Source organism: Acartia tonsa, chromosome 9 (genome assembly GCF_053477335.1).
Source record: "Acartia tonsa isolate MP-2025a chromosome 9, ASM5347733v1, whole genome shotgun sequence".
NCBI classification, from domain to species: Eukaryota; Metazoa; Arthropoda; class Copepoda; order Calanoida; family Acartiidae; genus Acartia; species Acartia tonsa.
The window spans coordinates 24,158,133-24,180,342 of record NC_137268.1 but is presented as its reverse complement, the minus strand read 5'-3'; the positions used below and the strand labels follow the sequence as shown (position 1 = coordinate 24,180,342).

Sequence of the window (22,210 nt, the reverse complement as noted above, 5' to 3'; positions counted from 1 at the left end):
AATAGAGTAACCCTTATATTATTTAATTTTCTATATGAAAAATTCCCATCTCCCAATAAAACTTAAATTCACTGAAAATTTTAGACCTACCTAATTTTTTTAGTTAAGTTGATTCCTACCTGAAAATTGCTGGACAAAAATCGCTAATTATGGGAATATATACTACTTCATTATTGAAAAGTCCCTTTTTTTTCGATAGGTACCTTTGTTGGATAATACCTTTATGCATAGGTAATTTGTTTACATTTAGGAGACCGAGAACAGTGAACATGAACTATCTCCAGATCTACTTATAAAGCACCCACTACAGGTAATACTAACAGGAACATGAACTATCTCCAGATCTACTTATAAACACCCACTACAGGTAATATAGACTTGACACAACGCTCTGCCTACCAAAGGCTATTAAAATATTGGTTGACCTTCAAACATCAATATAAGTCTAAAACCTGTCATGTTAAGAACCAATAGAAACCCAATCGATTTAGATTTTTGCAGATTCTTAATCATCTCTTTTTTTATAAAAAAAGTTTTCTTATATTTTCATATGAGAACTTAAGGTTTATGTAAATTTTTGCTTTTTATAGCTAAATTATAACAGGTGTTATATCTGCTTTTCCTTTTATGAATTTTCCATTGTAAATTGTATAAGAAACTCACGTTTCTTGTGAATAAGTGCGTAGTTTCTAAATCAAGGTTTTGTAAGATTCATTGAGGATAAATACTTCTCTTGGTATGTCGATAATCCTTTAAATGTCTAGAATATGCTAGACTGGGGTTTTTGTGTTTCGGAATTTTTTATCTTTGCGTTGCTTAGTCACTTTTCACTACCTACCTACACACTTAGCAACTTTTAAGTAGTGAAGCAACTTTATAAATAATTTTGTCTGTCTGTCAGTCCGTAACGCTAGAGGGGAACCCTGATTTTCTCGGCTGTCATTTAGGATAGACTGCTGATTTTTTTTATTAAGATACTTCTAATCAAAGAGAATCTAGTGGACCAGTTTACAACTTACCTACTTAATCAGTCAGTTTGTTGGTCGGTCAAGCTACAAACAATATCTATATATTATATATTGATTTGTAATGGTTTTGTGTTTTTTAATCTTAACTCTTTCTTTTTCCTTTCCTTCTCTTTTTATGACCACTAAACATTTGCTCTTTCACTCACTGCTTTGTCAGTTTGTCCAATGATTTTTTGCGCCTCGCTACTTATGGATGTTGTTATCCTTGTTTTAAAGTCGAAACAAGCCCCCGAAAATTATGAAAGCAAAAAAATCACTAATATAGAAAATAGGTAGGTACGACTTGTTTTATCCTTATAATTGTGTTTTTTTATTTATACTTTAAGAGATTTTTAATATTTTGCACTTTTTGATATTTGATATCTTTAAGAGAATGGAAAATGTAAAAAAAAACCTTTCTTTCAATACCTATGCATCTCTTATTTTCTCCTCTTATTAGAACTTCTTTAGAACCCATTAATCTATACCTGTATCCCTTACCGATACTACAGAACACATAGCAGTTGTAAGTTTTACCATATTAGGTATTTTCTTCTTTACAATTCACAGTGAGATTAAATCTTAAACTTCTGGAGTTTATAAATAACTGTCAATACTTTTTCTAAAACACATTGAAATACTTTGCAACTGTTTTTGCATTTAAATAATAATTAGGATATTTATTTAAATACTATAAAGTAGTTTTTACCCGGATTTTAAGATTTTGGAAATTGCTAGTCCTCATGGGTTGCACTTTTCAGAGAAGATTTATAAATGTTTTAAGGTGGTTTGAAGCTATTTTCTGACATTCCTACCATCACGAATAGTATTTTATTTTCTTTTTTGTTTTAATCTACCGATTTAGATTTGTACGTACACTAAATAAATGTTAATCAATGTAAAGCTGTCCATAGGATTGGAATAATTTATTATTGAAAGCAGGGGGAGGAATGACACTACTACATAGAATAGTACCTTGCTTAAGCGAGATTTTATTAATTTAATCATCTTAAATTAAATATCCTCCTAAGGCATTGAAATGAGTCATTTTGAGAAGAATAATAATTATTTTTGGCTAATATTTCCAGTACTTCATGTAAGAAAGTATCTTGTAACAATATGTCATGTTTTATGGTCAGAAACAAAATTCTGTGCATGTTTCTGTTTTAGAGTTAAGTATGCTTAGGACTAAAAATAGAAAAACAATTTATTTTCTTAAAAATGCATTTTTATTTCACCGTGAATGAGTCTTTTTCTGTGTGCTAAGCTTTCTCTGTGTCTCCTCTTAAGTGCATCTTTCCTTTTTTAAGCTCATTATTTTTTAAGCTTTCAGGAGCAAAGACAATAGATTGATATAATTGTCGGTTAGTTTTATTTGTATGGGCAATTTCATTTCAGAATAGTTTTTAGCGATTCTTATTGTGGATGGCTTTCCGCGATAAGATTGAAACCGTTATTAAGGGGGGGGGTTTTAATGCAACCATCTCGTAATCAATGTATAAATGGCACTTAGAATTCGAATTTCGACCTCAAATTTTGCATGAGTAATCCTTGGTAGGTCTATTTTCCCTAAATCGAACAAAAAGTTGGAAAAGTAACGGCTGGCAGCTGGCGGCTCAGCCGTTTAGCCGTTTTTTGCCTATTTTCAGGGCAAATTCATCATTAATTACGTAGGAATCAACTTTTAAAAACAGATTTTTGGTTAAATTCATGTTAAATGATAGCAATAACCATTTTTTAAATTTCTAGTACCAGCTGCTAAACGGCTAGAACCGGCTGAAAACGGCTGGGAGCTGCCAAGAGTATGAAGAGTTGATAGGGCATGTGACATGTCTAGGGGTAGGTTTTTATGGTTGCTGAGCTCAAAAAAGCTACCAAAAATAGTGGCAGCCCATCCATATGGCAGCTGGGTTACAGCTGCAGCTCAGCTGGTAGCGGCCAAGAGTAGAATGAGTAGATAGGGCTTGTAACGTGTCTAATGGTAGGTTTTTATGGGTGCTGAGCTCAAAAATACTACCAAAAATAGTGGCAGCTCAATCATATGGCAGTTGGGTAACGGCCGCTGCTGAGCTGGGAGCTGCCAAGAGTTGAATGTGTAGATAGGGCTTGTGACGTGTCTAGGGGTAGGTTTTTAGAGGTGCTAAGCTCAAAAATACTACCAAAAATAGTGGCCGCCCATCCATATGGCAGCTGGGTAACAGCTGCAGCTCACCTTGGAGCGGCCAAGAGTAGAATGAGTACATAGGGCTTGTGACATGTCTAGGGGTAGGTTTTTAGGGGTGCTAAACTCAAAAATGCTACCAAAAGTAGTGGCAGCCCATCCATATGGCAGCTGGGTAACAGCTGCAGCTCAGCTGGGAGCGGACAAGATTAGAATGAGTAGATAGGGCTTGTGACGTGTCAAGGGGTAGGTTTTTATGGGTGCTGAGCTCAATACTACTACCAAAAATAGTGGCCGCCCATCCATATGGCAGCTGGGTAACGGCCGCAGCTCACCTTGGAGCGGCCAAGAGTAGAATAAGTAGATAGGACTTGTGACGTGTCTAGGGGTAGGTTTTCGGAGTGCTGAGCTCAAAAATACTACCAAAATATCGGCCGCCCATCCACATGGCAGCTGGGTAACAGCTACTGCTCAGCTAGGAGGGGCCAATAGTAGAATGAGTAGATGGGGCTTGTGACGTGTCTAGGGGTAGGCTTTTATGGTTGCTTAGCTCAAAAATACTACCAAAAATAGTGGCCGCCCATCCATATGGCAGCTGGGTAACAGCTGCAGCTCAGCTGGGAGCGGCCAAAAGTAGATGAGTAGATAGGGCTTCTGATGTGTCTAGGGGTAGGTTTTATTGGACGCTGAGCACAAAAATTAATGCCGTCCCTTCTATATGGCAGCTGGGTAATGGCCACAGCTCAGCTGTTTTTTGAGGCTTAAAAAATTGATTATTTCAGTGGAATTAAACTTCTTCCTATTAACATTTTACCTTTTTTTCATGAATATATTACTAATAACTCTTTTTAATTACTAGATTTCACTGTTTCAAGAGCTGAGAACTACCAAAAAACGGCTGAGAAAAGCTAACAATAGCCAAAAGTACATAGCTTGTGACGTGTCTAGGGGTAGGTTTTTATGGGTGTTGAGCTCTAAAATACTACCAATAAAAGTTCGGGCCTGTCTATATGGCAGCTGGGTAACAGCTACAGCTGAGCAGCAGCCCTTACCATGCTGCCATTTGGATGGGCTTTTCTATTTTTGGGATGAGCTTGGCACCTATAAAAACTTACACCTCTTTGACACATCACAAGCTATGTCTTTACTTGTTTACTTTTATCTCTTGGTAACTGTTCTCAGCCAATTTCAGCCGTTTTACAACTAAATCAATACATTGATAAGGTGTTGTTATTAATAATATAAAATGACAATAGTGTATTTATACTGAAATATTCAATATTTTGTTATCCTTCAATAGTCCCAATAATCAATGAGTCTTAAATAACGGCTTACTGCTAAGCTTAGCTGTTACCCAGCTGCAATATGGATGGGCGGCCACTTTTTTTAGTAGTATTTTTGAGCTCAGCACCCATGAAAACCTACCCCTAAACACGTCACAAGCCCTATGAACTCATTCTACTCTTGGCCGCTCCCAGCTGAGCTGTAGCTTTTACCCAGCTGCCATGTGAATGGGCCGCCACTATTTTTGATAGCATTTTTGAGCTCAGCACCCATAAAAACCTACCCCTAGACATGTCACAAGCCCTATCTACCCATTCTACTCTTGGCCGCTACCAGCTGAGCTGCAGCTGTTACCCAGCTGCCATATTGATAGGCGGCCACTATTTTTGGTAGTATTTTTGAGCTCAGCACCCAATAAAACCTATCCCTAGACACCTCACAGGCGCTATGTACTCATTCTACTCTTGGCTGCTCCCAGCTGGGCAGCGGCCGTTACCCAGCTGCCATATGGATGAGCTGCCACTATTTTTAATAGTATTTATGAGCTCAGCACCCCTAAAAACCTACCCCTAGACACGTCAAAAGCCCTATCTACTCATTCTACTATTGGCTGCTCCCAGCTGAGCAGCGGCCGTTACCCAGCTGCCATATGGTTGAGCTGCCACTATTTTTGATAGCATTTTTGAGCTCAGCACCCATAAAACCCTACCCCTAGACATGTCACAAGCCCTATCTACCCATTCTACTCTTGGCCGCTACCAGCTGAGCTGCAGCTGTTACCCAGCTGCCATATTGATGGGCTGCCACTATTTTTGGTAGCATTTTTGAGCTCAGCAACAATAAAATCCTACCCCTAGACATGTCACAAGCCCTATCTACACATTCAACTCTTGTCAGCTCCCAGCTCAGCAGCGGCCGTTACCCAGCTGCCATATGATTGAGCTGCCACTATTTTTGGTAGCATTTTTGAGCTCAGCAACCATAAAAACCTACCCCTAGACATGTCACATGCCCTATCAACTATTCATACTCTTGGCAGCTCCCAGCCGTTTTCAGCCGGTTCTAGCCGTTTAGCAGCTGGTACAAGAAATTTTAAAAATGGTTATTGCTATCATTTAACATGAATTAAACCAAAAATATGTTTTAAAAAATTGATTCCTACGTAATTAATGATGAATTTGCCCTGAAATTAGGCAAAAAACGGCTAAACGGCTGAGCCGCCAGCTGCCAGCCGTTACTTTTCCAACTTTTTGTTCGATTTAGGGAAAATAGACCTACCAAGGATTACTCATGCAAAATTTGAGGTCGAAATTCGAATTCTAAGTGCCATTTAAACATTGATTACGAGATGGTTGCATTAAAAACCCCCCCCTTTTATGGTTTTTATTTTAATTTTCGTGGAAAATTGTCTGTGACACGATGCTGTACATGATGTTTTAGTATGGCTGAGATCCGGATCTTATCCAGTGGATATTAATCACTGGAAGCCATAAAAAGCTGCTTTTTTTCTCCAACTTTATTGTTAAGAATTATTTTAGATTTTTTCGGCTGTCTTTATTATTTTTTACTCGGATAATCAATATTAATTGGTCAATGATTTCTATTAACCTTTAAAAAAGTATTATTTTAGCTTTATCTACAGTTGCTTCTTCCCTAATATCTCTGAAAGAGCGGGGGAGGTCAAGAAATTACCTTAAAACCACATCAAGATATTTTTGAGGCTTACCTACCTGATAAGTTATTCGGACAAGCAATTAACAAGATCTTTATTTTCAGACAAAAAAAGACCTTACTTCTCAATAATAAAGGATATAAAAGTCTAAAGTTATCTTTAGCAACAATCTTTTGTACATAGTTATCCTTGTTGAAGCCAATGTTTATCCTCTCCCCATTATCAATTTGTTAAAAGAATGCGCTGCACTTTTAGTTTTTCTCTCTTTTTTCCTTTTTGTGGATTTTTAAAGAAAAAAATCCTTTAAACTCTATAATTTAAAAAAAATAAAGCACCCCTTCTCTTATTTTTTTGTATAAAGGTGTTAGGTTTGAGTCTTGCCCACAAGATGTACTGCGTCATTAAAATAAATTAGTACCTACTGCTGATAAAAAAATTAGAACAGAGAGAATGCCTTGGCTTGTGAAAAGGCATAGGACATTAAATTGCTATTATGACTTAACAAAGTAATGTTCAATCAAGGGTTGAAAGTTAAGGTTTTAACGGTCCAAAAAGGCTAGATGGGAAACTGCCACTTTTTTCTATTGACATTTGTTCCTTAGAGCTTTATAAAGTTAGATAAAGAAATTTATTAGCATTATTTATAATATTGTACCTTATGTAACCATATTTTCCTAGATTTATAAGATTTAGCACTTAATTGTATAACAAGATGTTAAAACAGACATATTATCTTTAAAAGGATTATTTTCTATTAGCTTAAAAGTTAGGATACTTTTGACTTAATTTACCTTGTTTTCTAGTATTGCAGCTACTCTAGCCAAGTGTATGTTAAATCTTTTAATTGCATTGCTCGATACATAAATATTCTTGTTTGTTGCGAAGCTACTCCATATTTCACCTTAGCTTTCCATCAGTCAGTCTTTGACGAGATGGGAAATAAGATTTTTTTGGCTGCTGATCTATTTAGTATTTATACCTCAAACAATAAAATAAACATACAGTAAATGATTAACTTGGTCCATTGGTCTATCAGTCATTGTACAAAAATATTATACCACTGATTATCTGTTCTTTCAAATCATGATGACCGCAGCCCAGTAAACCTCTTACTGTAGCCCTATGTTTTAGCTCTCAAGAGAATTATCAACATGAACATAAACGCATTAACATTTTATCCGTCCCTCCATGTTTTTTTTTATGCTTCGCTATATTTGGATGTTGTCATCCTCTATAATTATCTATCTGATTAAACTTAAGCAACTTTATTTTTAAGTAGGAGAAGTTTAGTTTAGGTTTAAATTTCCCTAATAAGGAAAAATAAAGTGTGTTTGAAATATTAACAGGGACGAGGGAATTAACACTGGAAAAATAATTCTTATATTGATTTTTACTTCTAAATGAATATTGGGGGAAAGAAAGAGATGTAGATGTATTTATCAGTCATAGAATAAAGCCCCCACATAATTTGCATACATATCTTAAATTTTTAATATATGTGTCAATGTTAGATTAACCTGAATTAGATATGTTTAGAGTTTAATGGACATGTGATGTGTATTTTAAAAACAAATTGTAGAGCAGAAAATCTAAGATTTTTTTAAACCTCAAAGATACCTTAAATTTCTAGTTAAAATTTATTGGATCATGGAAAGAAAAAGAAACAGCGGGTTTCCTCGTATTTTTAAAGTAGTTTTTGATACGTTATTTTAGGTTAAGCAAGGTTCTTGTTTTTTTAGGTATGATTATACCTTTCCTAGTCAAAGTATCATCTTACAATTACACCTATATTTTGCATTTCCTTACACAAATATTTATTCCCCCTCATAATCAATCAAAATCATAGTTTAGGTTGAATTTTAATGAATTTCACAAAATCAAATAAAGCTAAGTAAGTTAGAAAAAAAGACATCATTTTTAAAATGAATATTTTTATAAAGAACACTAGTCTATGAAAAAAAACCCTAAAGTCCATACTTTGAAAAATAGCAAATACTTAAGTCTATCTTTACTTTACTTTTTTCCTCATTCTTTCCATCAATCAAAAGTTATGAATAGCTAGTAGCTACATCAAGTAACTAAGAAAATGCAAAGAAGGTAATTAAAAAAAAACCAAGTAGTGAAGCAGGTGGCGGTACCTTCCCCCAGAATAGTTATTAACATTCCCATGAAATATGAGAAGCTACCCTGTAAAGGAGAACCATATCGTTTAAGCGGTTAGCGGGATCCTTTGGTACAGACAGACAGACGTAGATCCTTTTACTTTTAAATAAGGATTGTAATAATATATTTCAAAAACATTTCTCATTAGATTTATTGACAAACTGACAAAGTCATCTTCAATTATATAACCTTATGTAAAAGATGGAAAATAGCCTCTCATAAGGGTGTAGCCGCTGGTGATAAATATGCTGTAACCTATAATCTTGTATGTAGCACCTGCACCTGCTTAAATTCCTATAAAATGATGTTATTATCCCCCATAAACTTTCTATTTCAAGCAAATATTTTCTTTCCCTTTATAAATATTTATTAAGTATAGGCAAGGAATATATTATGTCCTAAATTCTTTGATTTACTTTTACTTTTAAACTGAATCTAATCTTGCATAGGATGCTTGAAAAAAAAGGATGGTGGTATTTTTTAACCATTTTAATAAAAATTAACGAACAAATAGCACTGAGAGTGAGGATAAAATATTTCAAGAGAATTGAGGATATTTTATTTATTATTTACATTTACTTTATAAACACATAATAACTAGTTAGAGAAAAATTTCTATCCTTATTTCTACCCTTTAACCAATTTTAATTTGAAATTTTGTCATAGATGCTGAGAAATTCTTCTCGCCCTTATCTTTTCTCGTGGTAACTATTGATTCATTTTATATCATTTAACACTTAATCTATAACTCTAATTCAATCAAAACAGTATTTTTAGAACATACATTTACTTCGTTTTAAGTAGCGAAGTCATAATAATCAGATGACCCGTCTTTATTGCACTTTAATGTTTAGTAGTATGTTACAGGAAGAGTAAATATTTTGTATATTTTACCTTAATTAATGTAGGTATTAAAAAGAAATATTCTTTTTTTAGCATGATTAGGTTTTAGTTTAAATAATAAAAGTTATATTCTAATAGAATTCAATCGCTTTTTTTCGTCGTTTTTGTCTTGAAATCTATTTTTTTTGTATGCTGAGCAGAAATGACTCATATGTCAGGAAGGGAGAGAAGGATAACGTTAAATTAATTTACAACCCTTCTCTTCCCCATAATTTATCAGATGCTAATTAAAAAATTTGAATAATTTTGAGGAAGATTTATTTATTGCCCATTGCCCAATCCTTGTATGTTAAAATCCCTGCTCAAGTGTAGAAAGTGACCCAGACTTCAAATTATTTTCAGAATATTTTCCCCTCAAAACAGCCAAATATTGAGGTAAAGAATAAAGATTTCAAATAAACACTTAAGTTTTGTAAAGATAAGTTAAATGCTATAAAGGATTGCTCATTAGCAAATAATTAGCAATTTGAATGTAAGTAAATCATGATGTTTTGTCGGCTTCTACAAACAATATTGTCTTTGTTGAGTTTTTCATTTGTTGTATTTAAAGAAAACTCTAGAAAAATCATCTATTTACATACATACATGTATGCAGCTTTTAGTTGTAACAAGGAAGACACGGTCAGCTAAATTACAACCATAGAATATATTTGTATCAATAAATGTACAAGTATAGATGTATAATCCAGACAACCGCTAGGCCACGTGGTGGAGACCCTTTTCGTCTGCTATCAAGTTGCTTTATGTTCTTTTGTAGGAATTAGGCTGTGTTATTATTTTCAACGCTATTAGCTGATTTCAAAGACCCAAAAGAATATCAGGACAGGTTTCTCGCCCTGAGGACATAGTTACATAATGCTTTGCTCATGCAGCCTCTATTATTTTAGTTTAATTTTGAATCCAATATTATTTGAAATATCATTGTGTTAGTGTTTGTCTTAAACATGTTCAATCAAGTTGGATACATGTCCATGCCTCCCTCCTACATACCTAAACTAAGAAAAAGTTTTGCCTTAGAAATGTGTGTGTGTATTTTTGTTTAAATATTTTTTCAAAGCTCTGTGCTTATCCTTCCTTTTCCCCTTTCTCTTGACCTCAATGCTTAGGCTAACTGCGCCGAATTCTACCCCCCGCCCATTTTTCATCTTTCCCTCAAATTCATTTTAGCCTCTAAAATTATTTTCCCTTTCGATCTGCCGACCTCTAAAGCGGAGAAGTTCTTATTAATTTACATTTTTATATCTAGGACATATTTTCACAGCAATGATTGTCAAAGTTCCTTTTATTTTTTCTTATTGATGTTTTACATGGGGTTAAATTTATTTCCTAAATTTCTTATGTTTTCTATTTTCTAACTATAGGTATAATATATTTTATGAAAATTTTAGATTATATACTTTTTCTGCTTTAAAAATTAAAAAATGGGAATGGATGGAAAAATCATAAACTACAATAATGAAAGGATAAATATAATTTAAAGAAATATTCAGAGAATATAACTTTAAAAATTCAAATAATATCAATGTTGATGCAAGTATACATGAATGTGTGGGTACCGGTCTTAACGTGTTTGTGTATTCGTGTGGACCTGTACGGGATATAAAGAGAGATGTGCTTTGTAAATAAATGAAGATCCTAGTTATAAAGAGTTTTGAAAAATAATACTATATATTTAAGATTCATCAATATTTTGAGAAAAAAACGAATATAAACTAGCCTAAGTGTGTAGGTCAAATTGAACAGATGAGTTTAAACAAATATTAATATTCGTCTAATCTATACATGATTGCAAATAGTAGCAAATCATTTATGTAGGATTTTAATAAGAATGACTTATATAGGTAATGATTTTTGGAATAAAATGTTTTAAAATAACTTAATTAAATGATCCTTATATCACTATCTTAAGTTTTATTTTTGTGTTTTTGGTCTGATCTATTTTTTCCTATCCCAATAATTTCAATTTCTACCATATGATTGTATAAGGCTTCGAGTATTTTAAACATTTCACAATAAATAAACAGACAGAAAGACCAATGCAAAATATATGAAGATATGCTTAATTTTTTCAGCTGTTGTGTGCAACAACTATCTGACGCACTCATGACGCGAATTATGAGATTGAAAAAAATATATAGAACTGCAAATGTTTGTTTTATGTTTCCACTTCTCTCGTAGATAAGATAATATAAACGAGGACGAACACATTCATTAAACACAAATATATATATAAATTGATGTTCTATTCTTATGATAAAGTAACATGATGTTTGTCTGTCTAATTGTACAGAAAAATCTTGCTAACCACTGAACCGACATGGTTCTCTCTAACAAGGTAGCTTCTAATAGGTCCTGGCAAGGTTTATAGCTATTTGGGGGGAGGATACCACCACCCTCTCGAGAAATCGCCAAAAATGAAAAAGATAAAAACGCCGCTCAGCAGATATTTTGATAATTGCCTGATCTTAACATAGATTAAAAAGAAAACATATTACGGTACCCTAGAGGCCTCTAGGGGCGAATCCGCTTGTATCTCATATTTTATCTAGATAAGTAAAGCTTCTATTAATTTTTTAGCATTATAGACGTATAAAGAGTCATAAAGCAACTTTGCAATTAAAAATCTTTAATATGTTTTAATTTTATAGATATAGTTATTCAATAGATACTTACAGCTTGAAATTAAACAGATCAGACGTATACAAAATGATTAAATTGAAAGGTTGCTGCGAATCTAAAAATTGCAACATTGTTTACTTTGAATAAAAAAAATAGGAAAATAACTTTCTCCATAAAATTTAATTTAAACAAGGACAATACTGTCTATGAGTTGCGTAGTAATATTATATTTCTCTAACATAGTATATACAGAATAGTGATTTTTATCTTACCTCCCAGTTCCACAAATTTGGTATTAAGGTTAACTAACATTTAATTTGTAGTTTTACTTTTGGGGATGGGTAAATAAATCATGGCAGTCGAAATTTGCATAGAAAAGATGCCCTGTCCTTATAAAAAGACTAGAATAAATAAGACAAATAAGAAGCTTCCCCGAAAGCGAATTCAAAACTTAATTATTTTAGTTATTTTGTTGTTTTGACTGTAACAACACATTTGACACTTTTTTATTTTCGAAAAATGGGTACGCGTAAATTTAAACATTTTCAGTCAACCAAATTTTTATGCACTAAAAATTTACTGAAATGTCTTTAAACTTCTGAAGGAAAATGCCTAAATATTAAAACTCTTTTTCTTTGGTGCGTCTTGTTTTATGTGTACAAGGTTATTATGTATAAGTGAGCTAGCACAAGTTTGTTTATGGTTAATTGTTAATTTGTAGCACAACCCAAGGAAACATTCAAGCTTCCCTGAGAAGTGTGAAATATCGCACCAAGTAATTGGGTAACATAAACAGGAGTATCTCCTTTTAATGAACACCTAAGACATGCTGATAAAGTTTATGCAATGATGTAATAATTTCAGAACTCCTGGACGCTGTGGTTCTACAAGAACGACAAGACAAAGACGTGGGAGGCAAACCAACGAGAAATAATCACTTTCAGCACCGTTGAGGACTTCTGGGCTCTCTACAATCATATAGAACTTGCCTCAAGGTAGGAAATATTAATATGTAGTCTATGGGATGGAACTACCGGTAATTTCCCTTAAATTGCCCTGTCGCGGACAGAACCCCCACCCTAGATATACCACACTTTTCTGGGATCTTGCCAAGTCAAGTATCAACTGTTGGGAATATCAAAGGATGACTCCATGCAAAATTTGAGCCGGATCCGGCCAAAACCGGCCGTGAATTTTATAAAAAACCGGTTTTTTCCGGTTTTTAGGGGGTATCTGTAAATCGATTCAGCTGGAGCAAAACCGGTTGGAGGTACAAAAAATTTTACTTCACATGAAATTTAGCCAATGTAATTGCCTACAAAAATGTACTTCATCATCAACTTGATTGGACAACTCTTTCCCCTCCTAAATGTCCATTAAAATCTCGGAAACGGCAAAAATCGCCAAAAATCACGCCTTCGGTGGCGAATAACGGCTAAACGGTCAGCCGGAGGCGAATGAAACATAAATAAAGAAATGTCCGCCTCAAAAAGTTGTTCAACATCAATGAGATGCTTGAAGTCTCTAAAACGACTCCTTCCCCTCCTTTAAGGGGAAAAAATGAAAAAACGTGATTTTCAAAAGTATGCCCACTTCGTGGGTGTGGGGGGCACTGAACACTGCGAATTTTAAAAGAAAAAAAGTTGACCCTTAAAATTCCACCTTGAAGTGATACTTTTCTAATAGTTTATAGTCCACTAAGTCGTAAGCAGTAAAAATTAAATCCACTAAGTCCCTTCTAACGAGATATTGGCAACTTTTTGCACACATTTTCGCAAACGGCTATTATTTCCTTTATTTGGAGTTTTGGTTAATAACATTTTCATAAAAGTTTTCAGTAATAATCATTTAAGATCCATTGCTGAGAAGAAATGACTGAAAAAGTGTGTTTCCATGCAAAATAAGCTTAAAATCTAATGATTTTAAAAATTAGCGATTTAATAGTAAAAAAAAATATTTTTAACTATTTGATAGCCTGAATATGTTTAATTTAGTTTTTTTTATATAATCTATTCTTTAAAAAGACAGGCATATTCTTTCAGATTTGAAAAAAATTTAAAAAATTAAAAATCGGAATTAATCAAAATTAATCTATAGCCTTTAAAAAATACTTTTGATATTTTTAACCTATGTAATCAATAAAATCAATGGAAAATAAAATATTTTTATAAAACAAACTTTTGAAAAAGGTTTAAGATAACTTCATAAAAGTAGCATTTAAGTAGAATATTTTTCTTGTCTTTTAAAATAATGTAAATTAAACATAGTTAACGACTATTTAATTAGCAAGAATGGTAATAAAATATTTCAATAACTGCTTAAACCTTTTTGTGGCCATGTTATTTACTTAAACAGAAATTCTATTTTGTCAGAACTATAAAAATAATGAAGTATTTTCAAAAAAGCTTGCAAAATAAACGTAATTTTATCAAACTTCCTCACAGTTTATAGAGGGTATTGTTGTAAAATGTTAATTATCAAAATAAAATCTTCAATTTACAACGTTTAAAACACCTAAAAGTAAATTCTAAGCAAAATTAGATTTATTTCCTAGATTTAGAGTAGCTGCGCTACTTAAAAAAACATCTAGTATTAAAACCAATCAGCTGATCAAATTGCTATAGACATTATTTGTTGGGTTGTTATTAACTGAAACATTTATTTTCTTTTTAATTCTAAAACGATGCTTGCCATGCTAAAAACGCTACGCCCCCAGCAATCATTATGGGCACTAGAATTTAATCCCCTCTATTTTTTAATTTAAGTTTTACAAAAAAAAACAAGGACCACATCTGTTCAGCGGATAACGAGTTCCTTTGCTAGAGACAGATATACATACATCCCGTTATTTCCATATAAGGACTAGCGGCTACGTACCCTTAAATCCTCTAGGGACACTTGGGGATAGGAAGGGGAGGGAGGGGGGGGGGGGGGGGGGTGGAGAGTCGCAACTACACTTAAGATCATAGTTTTTCAAAAATTTTAGAGGGTTATTTTTTGTTAGGAGCAATTTTTATATTGTGGAGGTACCCTTTCCCAAAATAGTTATAAACATGGCCAGGACATATGTATATAAAGCTTTAATGTAAAGAAAAACCATATCTGTCTAGCAGTTAGCGAGATCCTTTGAGACAAATAGATAAATAGACATCATGTTACTGTTATATAAGGATAAAAATCAAAGACACCCAAGCTTTTTTGTGATTCAAATCAAAAAAAGAGTTATGCGACAGGTTTGTGGGTAAAATGATGCACGGAGTATCAAAATGCAGTTTCACACTAACTTGAAACTTATATTGTGGGATCAGAACAAAAATTTTAGTATTATTTTTTTATGAACATTCTTCTTATTAATATTTTTGACAAACTGTATTTGTGATATATTTTTATTCATGAAAGTACCCCCTTGCAAAAATTTCAGAACAAACTAACATGCTAAAATTTATTGGGTTATACTTTGATCATTGTCAAAATAAAACATTTATGACAACAACCATTAGTAGCAAAGCACAAAAAATCTTGTAATGGTCAAATGCACAAAGTGAGAGCAGATGTTAAGTTTTCTTAACAAATACAAATGAGAGGAGAGAATATGTAATATGTCTTTTGAAGCATGACCAACAGACAGACAAAAAGGCATTGTAAAGAATAAATGTCAAAAGAATCTTCACTGAATATTTCAGCTGTCTCCAATAAGACCTAAGAAAATTACATTTTCCCCTTAGTGTTACGGACTAACTAACACACAGAAAAAGTGAATTATAGAGTAGCTTCACCACTAAAGATTTGATTCTGAATAGTATTAGCTCAAACACCCCCTCACTCCTAAACAAAGCAGCTTCACATTGCTGAAATCTAATATGAATTATCATAAACATTAACAGTCCTTTTAAAGAAGATTGTAATTATAGAGTAGCAGCACTTAACTACTTAACTATAATTAAAGAAGAAAGTTATTTGTAGATACAAATTTATTTAAATATGCTCTGATGAAAATTCAATTGTAGCTCTCAGTAGAAAATAAAATATTAATAAAAAATAAAATAAAGGCAGCCGTTAGTAATATTTAAGTAAAAAAGGACCTAAAAACAAAGGTTGTTAAATAAAAGGATGAAGAAAGCGAAAATTTACTTTGACTCACTTATAGTCGGAAATTTATTATCAAACAGGGGACATACACAGAAATTTTAAGACCTCTAGCCCGACCGATAAAGATGCGGCAAGGGGCCCGACTGTTAAGAATTAAGTAAATTATACAATATGACATTTAGTCAAATTTCAAACAAATATTTTTTCATTAATTCATTTATAAAAATCAATATTATAAATATGAACTCACAAAGAGACGTTGTATGTTATCATAATACATTTAGTCTGCTATGTAAAACAAAACAAATTTTTTTCTTCTTTCATTGCAGGGATGATTCTGGTACAAAAAAAAACAAAAAAAAAATAAATTATTTTTAATTTAATTTGATATTACCGTACAATATTTTTTTATATACATAATTTAAGAAATATATTCATAACATCTTCACCTGTCATAAAGACGACATATAAAATCAACATCCTGATAAGGATATTAAAGTTTATGTTAAAAATTTTCAAATTCATTTTATGCTTAAGAAGGAACGAGAAGGAATTGAATCTCAACATTAACTTGTTATTTTGCTTGTATATTTATCATATTTGTTTACAGTTTATTGGTAAAGTTTGGTAATACTTTATTTCGAGTCTATCATGCAGTGTGAACCTGTCACCCCAGGGTCACCAAATATAAAGTCTAGGCGGCCCACAATGCTGAATTTTCACCAAGTGAAAGTCTTGTGTCATTATCTCTTATGAGAAAAAAGTTATTAATTAATTAAAATTTCAAATTTTGATTTTTTGATGGATTTCTTTGATGAAATGACAGGCTGGTCAACTTTTAGGCCATTTTTTGCGGTTTTTGGCCCGCCACGCCCAAACGGTTTGAGATAATCTCACGGGACCTTTTGCCCAACCTAAGTCTGGTTATTTGTGAGGTCTAAGAAAAAAAAAATCCCGGATTGGATGAAGCACGACGTCGCTGCGCGCCGTCAAAAATCGCTGGTCGGCTCATTTTGCCCCCTCTATCACTCACCTCGTGCCATTTTTCTGTGTAAAGATTCTAATTATAATCTTTTGCGTAAGTCTGATTTTTTTTCCTAGACCTCACAAATAACCAGACTTAGGTTGGGCAAAAGGTCCTGTAAGATTATCTCAAACCGTTTGGGCGTGACGGCCTAAAAACCGCAAAAAATGGCCTAAAAATTGACTGGCCTGTCATTTCATCAAAGAAATCCATCAAAAAATCACAATTTGAAATTTTAATTAATTAATAACTTTTTTCTCAAAAGAGATAATGACACAAGACTTTCACTTGGTGAAAATTCAGCATTGTGGGCTGCCTAGACTTTATATTTGGTGACCCTGGGGTGACAGGTTCAGTGCCCCCCACACCCACGAAGTGGGCATACTTTATACTTTTGAAAATCACGTTTTTTCATTTTTTCCCCTTAAAGGAGGGGAAGGAGTCGTTTTAGAGACTTAAAGCAAATCTTTGATGTGGAACAACTTTTTGAGGCGGACATTTCTTTATTTATGTTTCATTCGCCTCCGGCTGACCGTTTAGCCGTTATTCGCCGCCGAAGGCGTTATTTTTGGCGATTTTTTGCTGTTTCCGAGATTTTAATGGACATTTAGGAGGGGAAAGAGTTGTCCAATCAAGTTGATGATGAAGTACATTTTTGTAGGCAATTACATTGGCTAAATTTCATGTGAAGTAAAATTTTTTGTACCTCCAACCGGTTTTGCTCCAGCTGAATCGATTTACAGATACCCCCTAAAAACCGGAAAAACCGGTTTTTTATAAAATTCACGGCCGGTTTTGGCCGGATCCGGCTCAAATTTTGCATGGAGTCATCCTTTGATATTCCCAACAGTTGATACTTGACTTGGCAAGATCCCAGAAAAGTGTGGTATATCTACCCCACCCCACCCCTTATTATTATTAAAAGTAAATTGAAAATTAAATTAAGGTTAGTTTTCATTGGATAGCTCTGGCCTACAGGGTTAGGGTAACAAAGGAATAGGCCTAGCAAGGTTTGGCTCCTTATTTTCACTTTTAGGAACTTTGAGGGTGTCAACAATACTTTTATCACCACATTGTAGAGAACAATATCTTAAACACTTCATGCTATTGTCATTTTAATCTACAATATAATAGTTTATATCTACAATAATTTATTACTGCCTTTCTTTGTCAAATTAAGTCATTACGGTGACTTAGATTGGGACACCTGCCATACTCGGCGAGGGTGAGGTAATAATGAGTAGCTCTCATGAGATAGCGGGTCAAGTCATAATGTGCTTGAACGTGGAGCTTGATAGCCCTAGTGGCTAAACAAAAGTGTCTCAGCCTACTCCATGACTACTTAGGTCCAAACCTTAAGAGACTATGGCTAATCAATCAATCAATTTGTCAAAGTGGGGATATATTATTCTTTTAGAACTGTACGTCTTCACACGAAGTAAACATCCAAATCATTTACATTTTTTGCATAAAAACTTATATCACCTAAATCTGCCTCACGTAACCTGAAATAATCCACTAAGATAATTTGATTTGTCTTGGGTTTATATGTGGGAAATTGCCATACTAATATTATTGTTTTTTTTTGTTAGGTTATCCGCTGGTTGCGACTATTCACTGTTCAAAGAAGGGATCAAGCCTATGTGGGAGGATGAAAAGTAAGTTCTGCTCTGGTTAGACTTGTCAAAACGGGGTCTTGTATACATTTCTTATTAAAGAAAACTAAATTCTGTGTATAAGATTGTTCCAAAGAATTTCCAACTAATTTGGTCTTGGCTTGTTGAGGTCTTAAACAAATTGACAAAAATAAAAAAAATGTCTACAAGTTTATATACCAAGTTAAACTTGTAATTTACAATGATATGTACTTATAACCTTTAGTAGCTTGGTTTCCATTAAGATTTATAATTCTGAAGGTAATTATACAAAGAACACATATTTAAATAAAGGGGTAGTTTCACGAAATGCATTTGAACTTAATTAAGTGAACCGCATATTTTTTGCTAGTTAATGGGTTAAACTATATTTATATGGCATATATTTGAAAGAATTTTAATTTTTTACCACGTAGTTTTGAAAATAACAAGACTTAAAAATCGTCTTTTTCTGATATATGCAATTTAAAAAGACGATTTTCAAGTCTTGATATTTTAAAAACTACGTGGTAGAAAATTGAAATTCTTTCAAATATATGCCATATAAATGTAGTTTAACCAATTAACCAGGAAAAAATATGCGGTTCTTTAAATTAAGTTCAAATGCCTTTCGTGAAACTACCCCTTTAGTATAGGAAAAATGTCATAGTAATCAAAGCATAGGCTAAAAGCAGCCGGTTAAACAAAACATTGTCTGACAATTTCTTGTAAAGCTTATCAGGTTCTATAGTTCTTTAATACATTATATGAACAGTAGAAATTATGCTTGACAAGTTTCTAACTTTACTGTCATACTATCGTAATTATTGACATGATAAACGGTACTATTTTGAGTCAAGGTCATGGTCAAGGCGTCTGGGCGAGGCTGAGGTTAGGCCTAGACATCAGACTAAAACTTAATTGGCTATCTTTTTGTATGTACGACTAGTGATCAACCTCCAGAAGGCATCCATTTTCTCTATAAAAAAAAAAGCACAAAACATGCCAAGGATAAAGAAAACTTGCTATAAGTCTGTCTACCTCAGAGATCTTCAAAATATTCAAATAAACATCTACCTAGTACCTTATGTACTTAGCTATTCTACAAAACAATACAATTATCCTTGTTTATAAAGGCTAACTATTAATTTAAATACTTACCTATTTACGAAATCTAAGCAATTTTGTAATATTCTTTCCTTTGAAGTAGTCTACGCTATTGAATAAAAACATCTGTTAATAAAACTTTATAAGTTTTTAACTCATTTTGTGTAAAAAGAAAACATTAAGAATTTTTTACCTAGTTAAAGTAATATAACCTGAAAAAACTTATTTTTAAGAATTTGATTCTTTAAAAAATAGAAATTAAGAATTTCCTGAAATATCTAGACAATAATTTTCAGAAAAGGTTTAATTTTTATTCAGGGCAGGATTTTGGCTATTTGAAGACAAAATTACAAATGTATCACTCCTCCATGCTAGAAAAAAAATCAACTATTGTAAAAAAAAACCAATAGGATTGGAAATTTCTTCTAGCTCTTCATTCGAATTGATTAATAAAGAAATGTGCATCTGAATAATAACTGTAGAGAATCAGAGCTTTATCTGTACATTATGACAATTATGTAGGTACATGAAATAGAAATTAAATAAACTCTAAATAAAAAATGAATATCAAAGTACCCAATTTTTTTTCAGTGATTTTAATAAAACTTATTTAAATTGATATAAATCAATATTTGTTTTCAAACAATGAACAGTCTGGGCATAACTATTTACATAGCAGCTGTAAATGAACTAAGTATATTGCGTAATTAAATTAAATATAATCATAATATTCATTCATACTCTGGGATGTAGTGATAGTAATTTATCCCATCCTATTATAAACGACTTTCCGCGGATATTAAAATGAAAAAATATGAGATTAGAACCGTTTTGTTAGACCCGAGGGGCCGAAATTTTATGATTTCTGTCTTATTATTCTTGGAAAATTGTTTAGTGCGATGTCATACATGACTTTTCAGAATAGCCAAGAACTGGTTCTAATCCAGCGGATATTAATCTGTTTTGAAGCCATATTGGAATAGATGTTAGAACAAAATTAAAGTATTTATTAATTTCATAGACTTCGCCAATATTTTCGTTAAGATTTTTAGAGCTTGTAGTAAATAAAAAGATTTAATTGAATTTTATTGTTAGTGTTCCCTCCCTTCCTCCTGATTCATACCACAATATAGAGTACAAATAACAAGATTCTGTTAGTAAATCTTCTCTTTAAGCAAGATCAGTCTTTCTTACATGTTCCAAAAGTGATGATTAATAATAACACTGCAAGGGTATTAATGTCGTTCATAAGCGCAGTACTCATATCTTGGTAGTACATATTATGGCCAGAAAATTATAATAAAAATAAAATATTACATGAAATAATGCTGTTAAAAAATAGTCAAGAACCTGTCAGGCTGTCTGTTAATTTAAAGTATGTCTATGACCAGACGCATTTCTAAATAGTAGCTGAGTAATTCAAATTTTCGTAGATAACTACAAATAGTCGGACCTTAGTTATATTTAAGTCATGCGACAGATTTATTATGCCCACAGAAACATATCCGAATAATTTTTGCTTTTAGCTTTGCTTATAATGAATTTAATCATCCTTGAGTATATTTATTACATATCATATAAAAATATGTTTTCTAATAATATAAAAATATATTTATTCAGCATATAGTGTACAGTATCTTCAAGTTTACAAAATAAAAAATAGATTACTTTTAAAAATAGATTTTCCAGTATGGGTTCAAAACCGATTAATATCCGCTGAATTAGAACCGGTTCTATGGTATACTGAAAAGTCATGTATAGCATCGTATTACTAACAATTTTTGTTAACCTGGGTCTTCGTCCTCTCTAGGCTAACAAAATTGGTTTACTACATCTTAAAATTTTTTATTTTAATATCCGCGGAAAGCTGTCTATAATAAGAAGCGATGAATAACTATTATTTATAATTACGCAGCTACTCTATAGTTAGACGCTTTATGTCACAAACAATTCTATTAGGAATAGCTAGTTTTTCGAGGCACTTTTCAGTATGAATGAATTGTCTGATCTTTAACCTAAAACTGCCCTGTGTGTACATTGCCTAATCATCAGATGAATCGCCAGTGTTATTTACCAAAGTTATTAGTTTCAATAAAGAGGAAGATTGTGTCATGTTAGAATAGCTTAGCCTTTCTGAACCATGTCTTATATTTTTAGTACACTTCAATTTGAAAGATTAAAATTGCTAGGACGATTATAAGGTTTTTATTTTCTGTTTAGGAACCGTAAAGGAGGCAGATGGTTGATCAACTTGGAAAAGAAACATCGGAGCTCGTCGTTAGACAATTTCTGGTTAGAAGTGGTAAGTTATTATAATTTACTTTCATTGACTCTCGATTATTTTGACAAAGAGGCAACAATAGTTTAACTGAAAACAACTTCGGATATATTATTTTAAAGTAAAAGGACTAAGTAAAAGTGTTAAATTGCCATAGATTGAGTAGGTAACTTTCGATGATGAAATTCGGTAATTTTGTCTAAGCTGAAAGTGACCCAACCATTGTTTTCTAATTAAAACTCTCAAGCTTAAGCTTATATTAAGAAGTG

General features: G+C 32.7%; 2 protein-coding genes across 2 annotated transcripts in view; one reads left to right on the top strand and one right to left on the bottom strand.

Annotated features, from left to right (window-relative positions):
• Window positions 1-22,210, bottom strand: part of LOC145327453 (activating signal cointegrator 1-like) — a 130,755-nt gene that overhangs the window by 14,853 nt on the left and 93,692 nt on the right. The window lies entirely within an intron of this gene.
• LOC145328588 (eukaryotic translation initiation factor 4E-like) overlaps window positions 1-22,210 on the top strand; it is a 49,704-nt gene that overhangs the window by 4,957 nt on the left and 22,537 nt on the right. Inside the window, exons 3-6 of the mRNA XM_080172332.1 lie at window positions 251-310; window positions 12,674-12,804; window positions 18,515-18,580; window positions 21,884-21,965. Coding sequence (XP_080028458.1) covers window positions 251-310; window positions 12,674-12,804; window positions 18,515-18,580; window positions 21,884-21,965 — 339 coding nt within the window. The remainder of the gene's footprint in view (window positions 1-250; window positions 311-12,673; window positions 12,805-18,514; window positions 18,581-21,883; window positions 21,966-22,210) is intronic.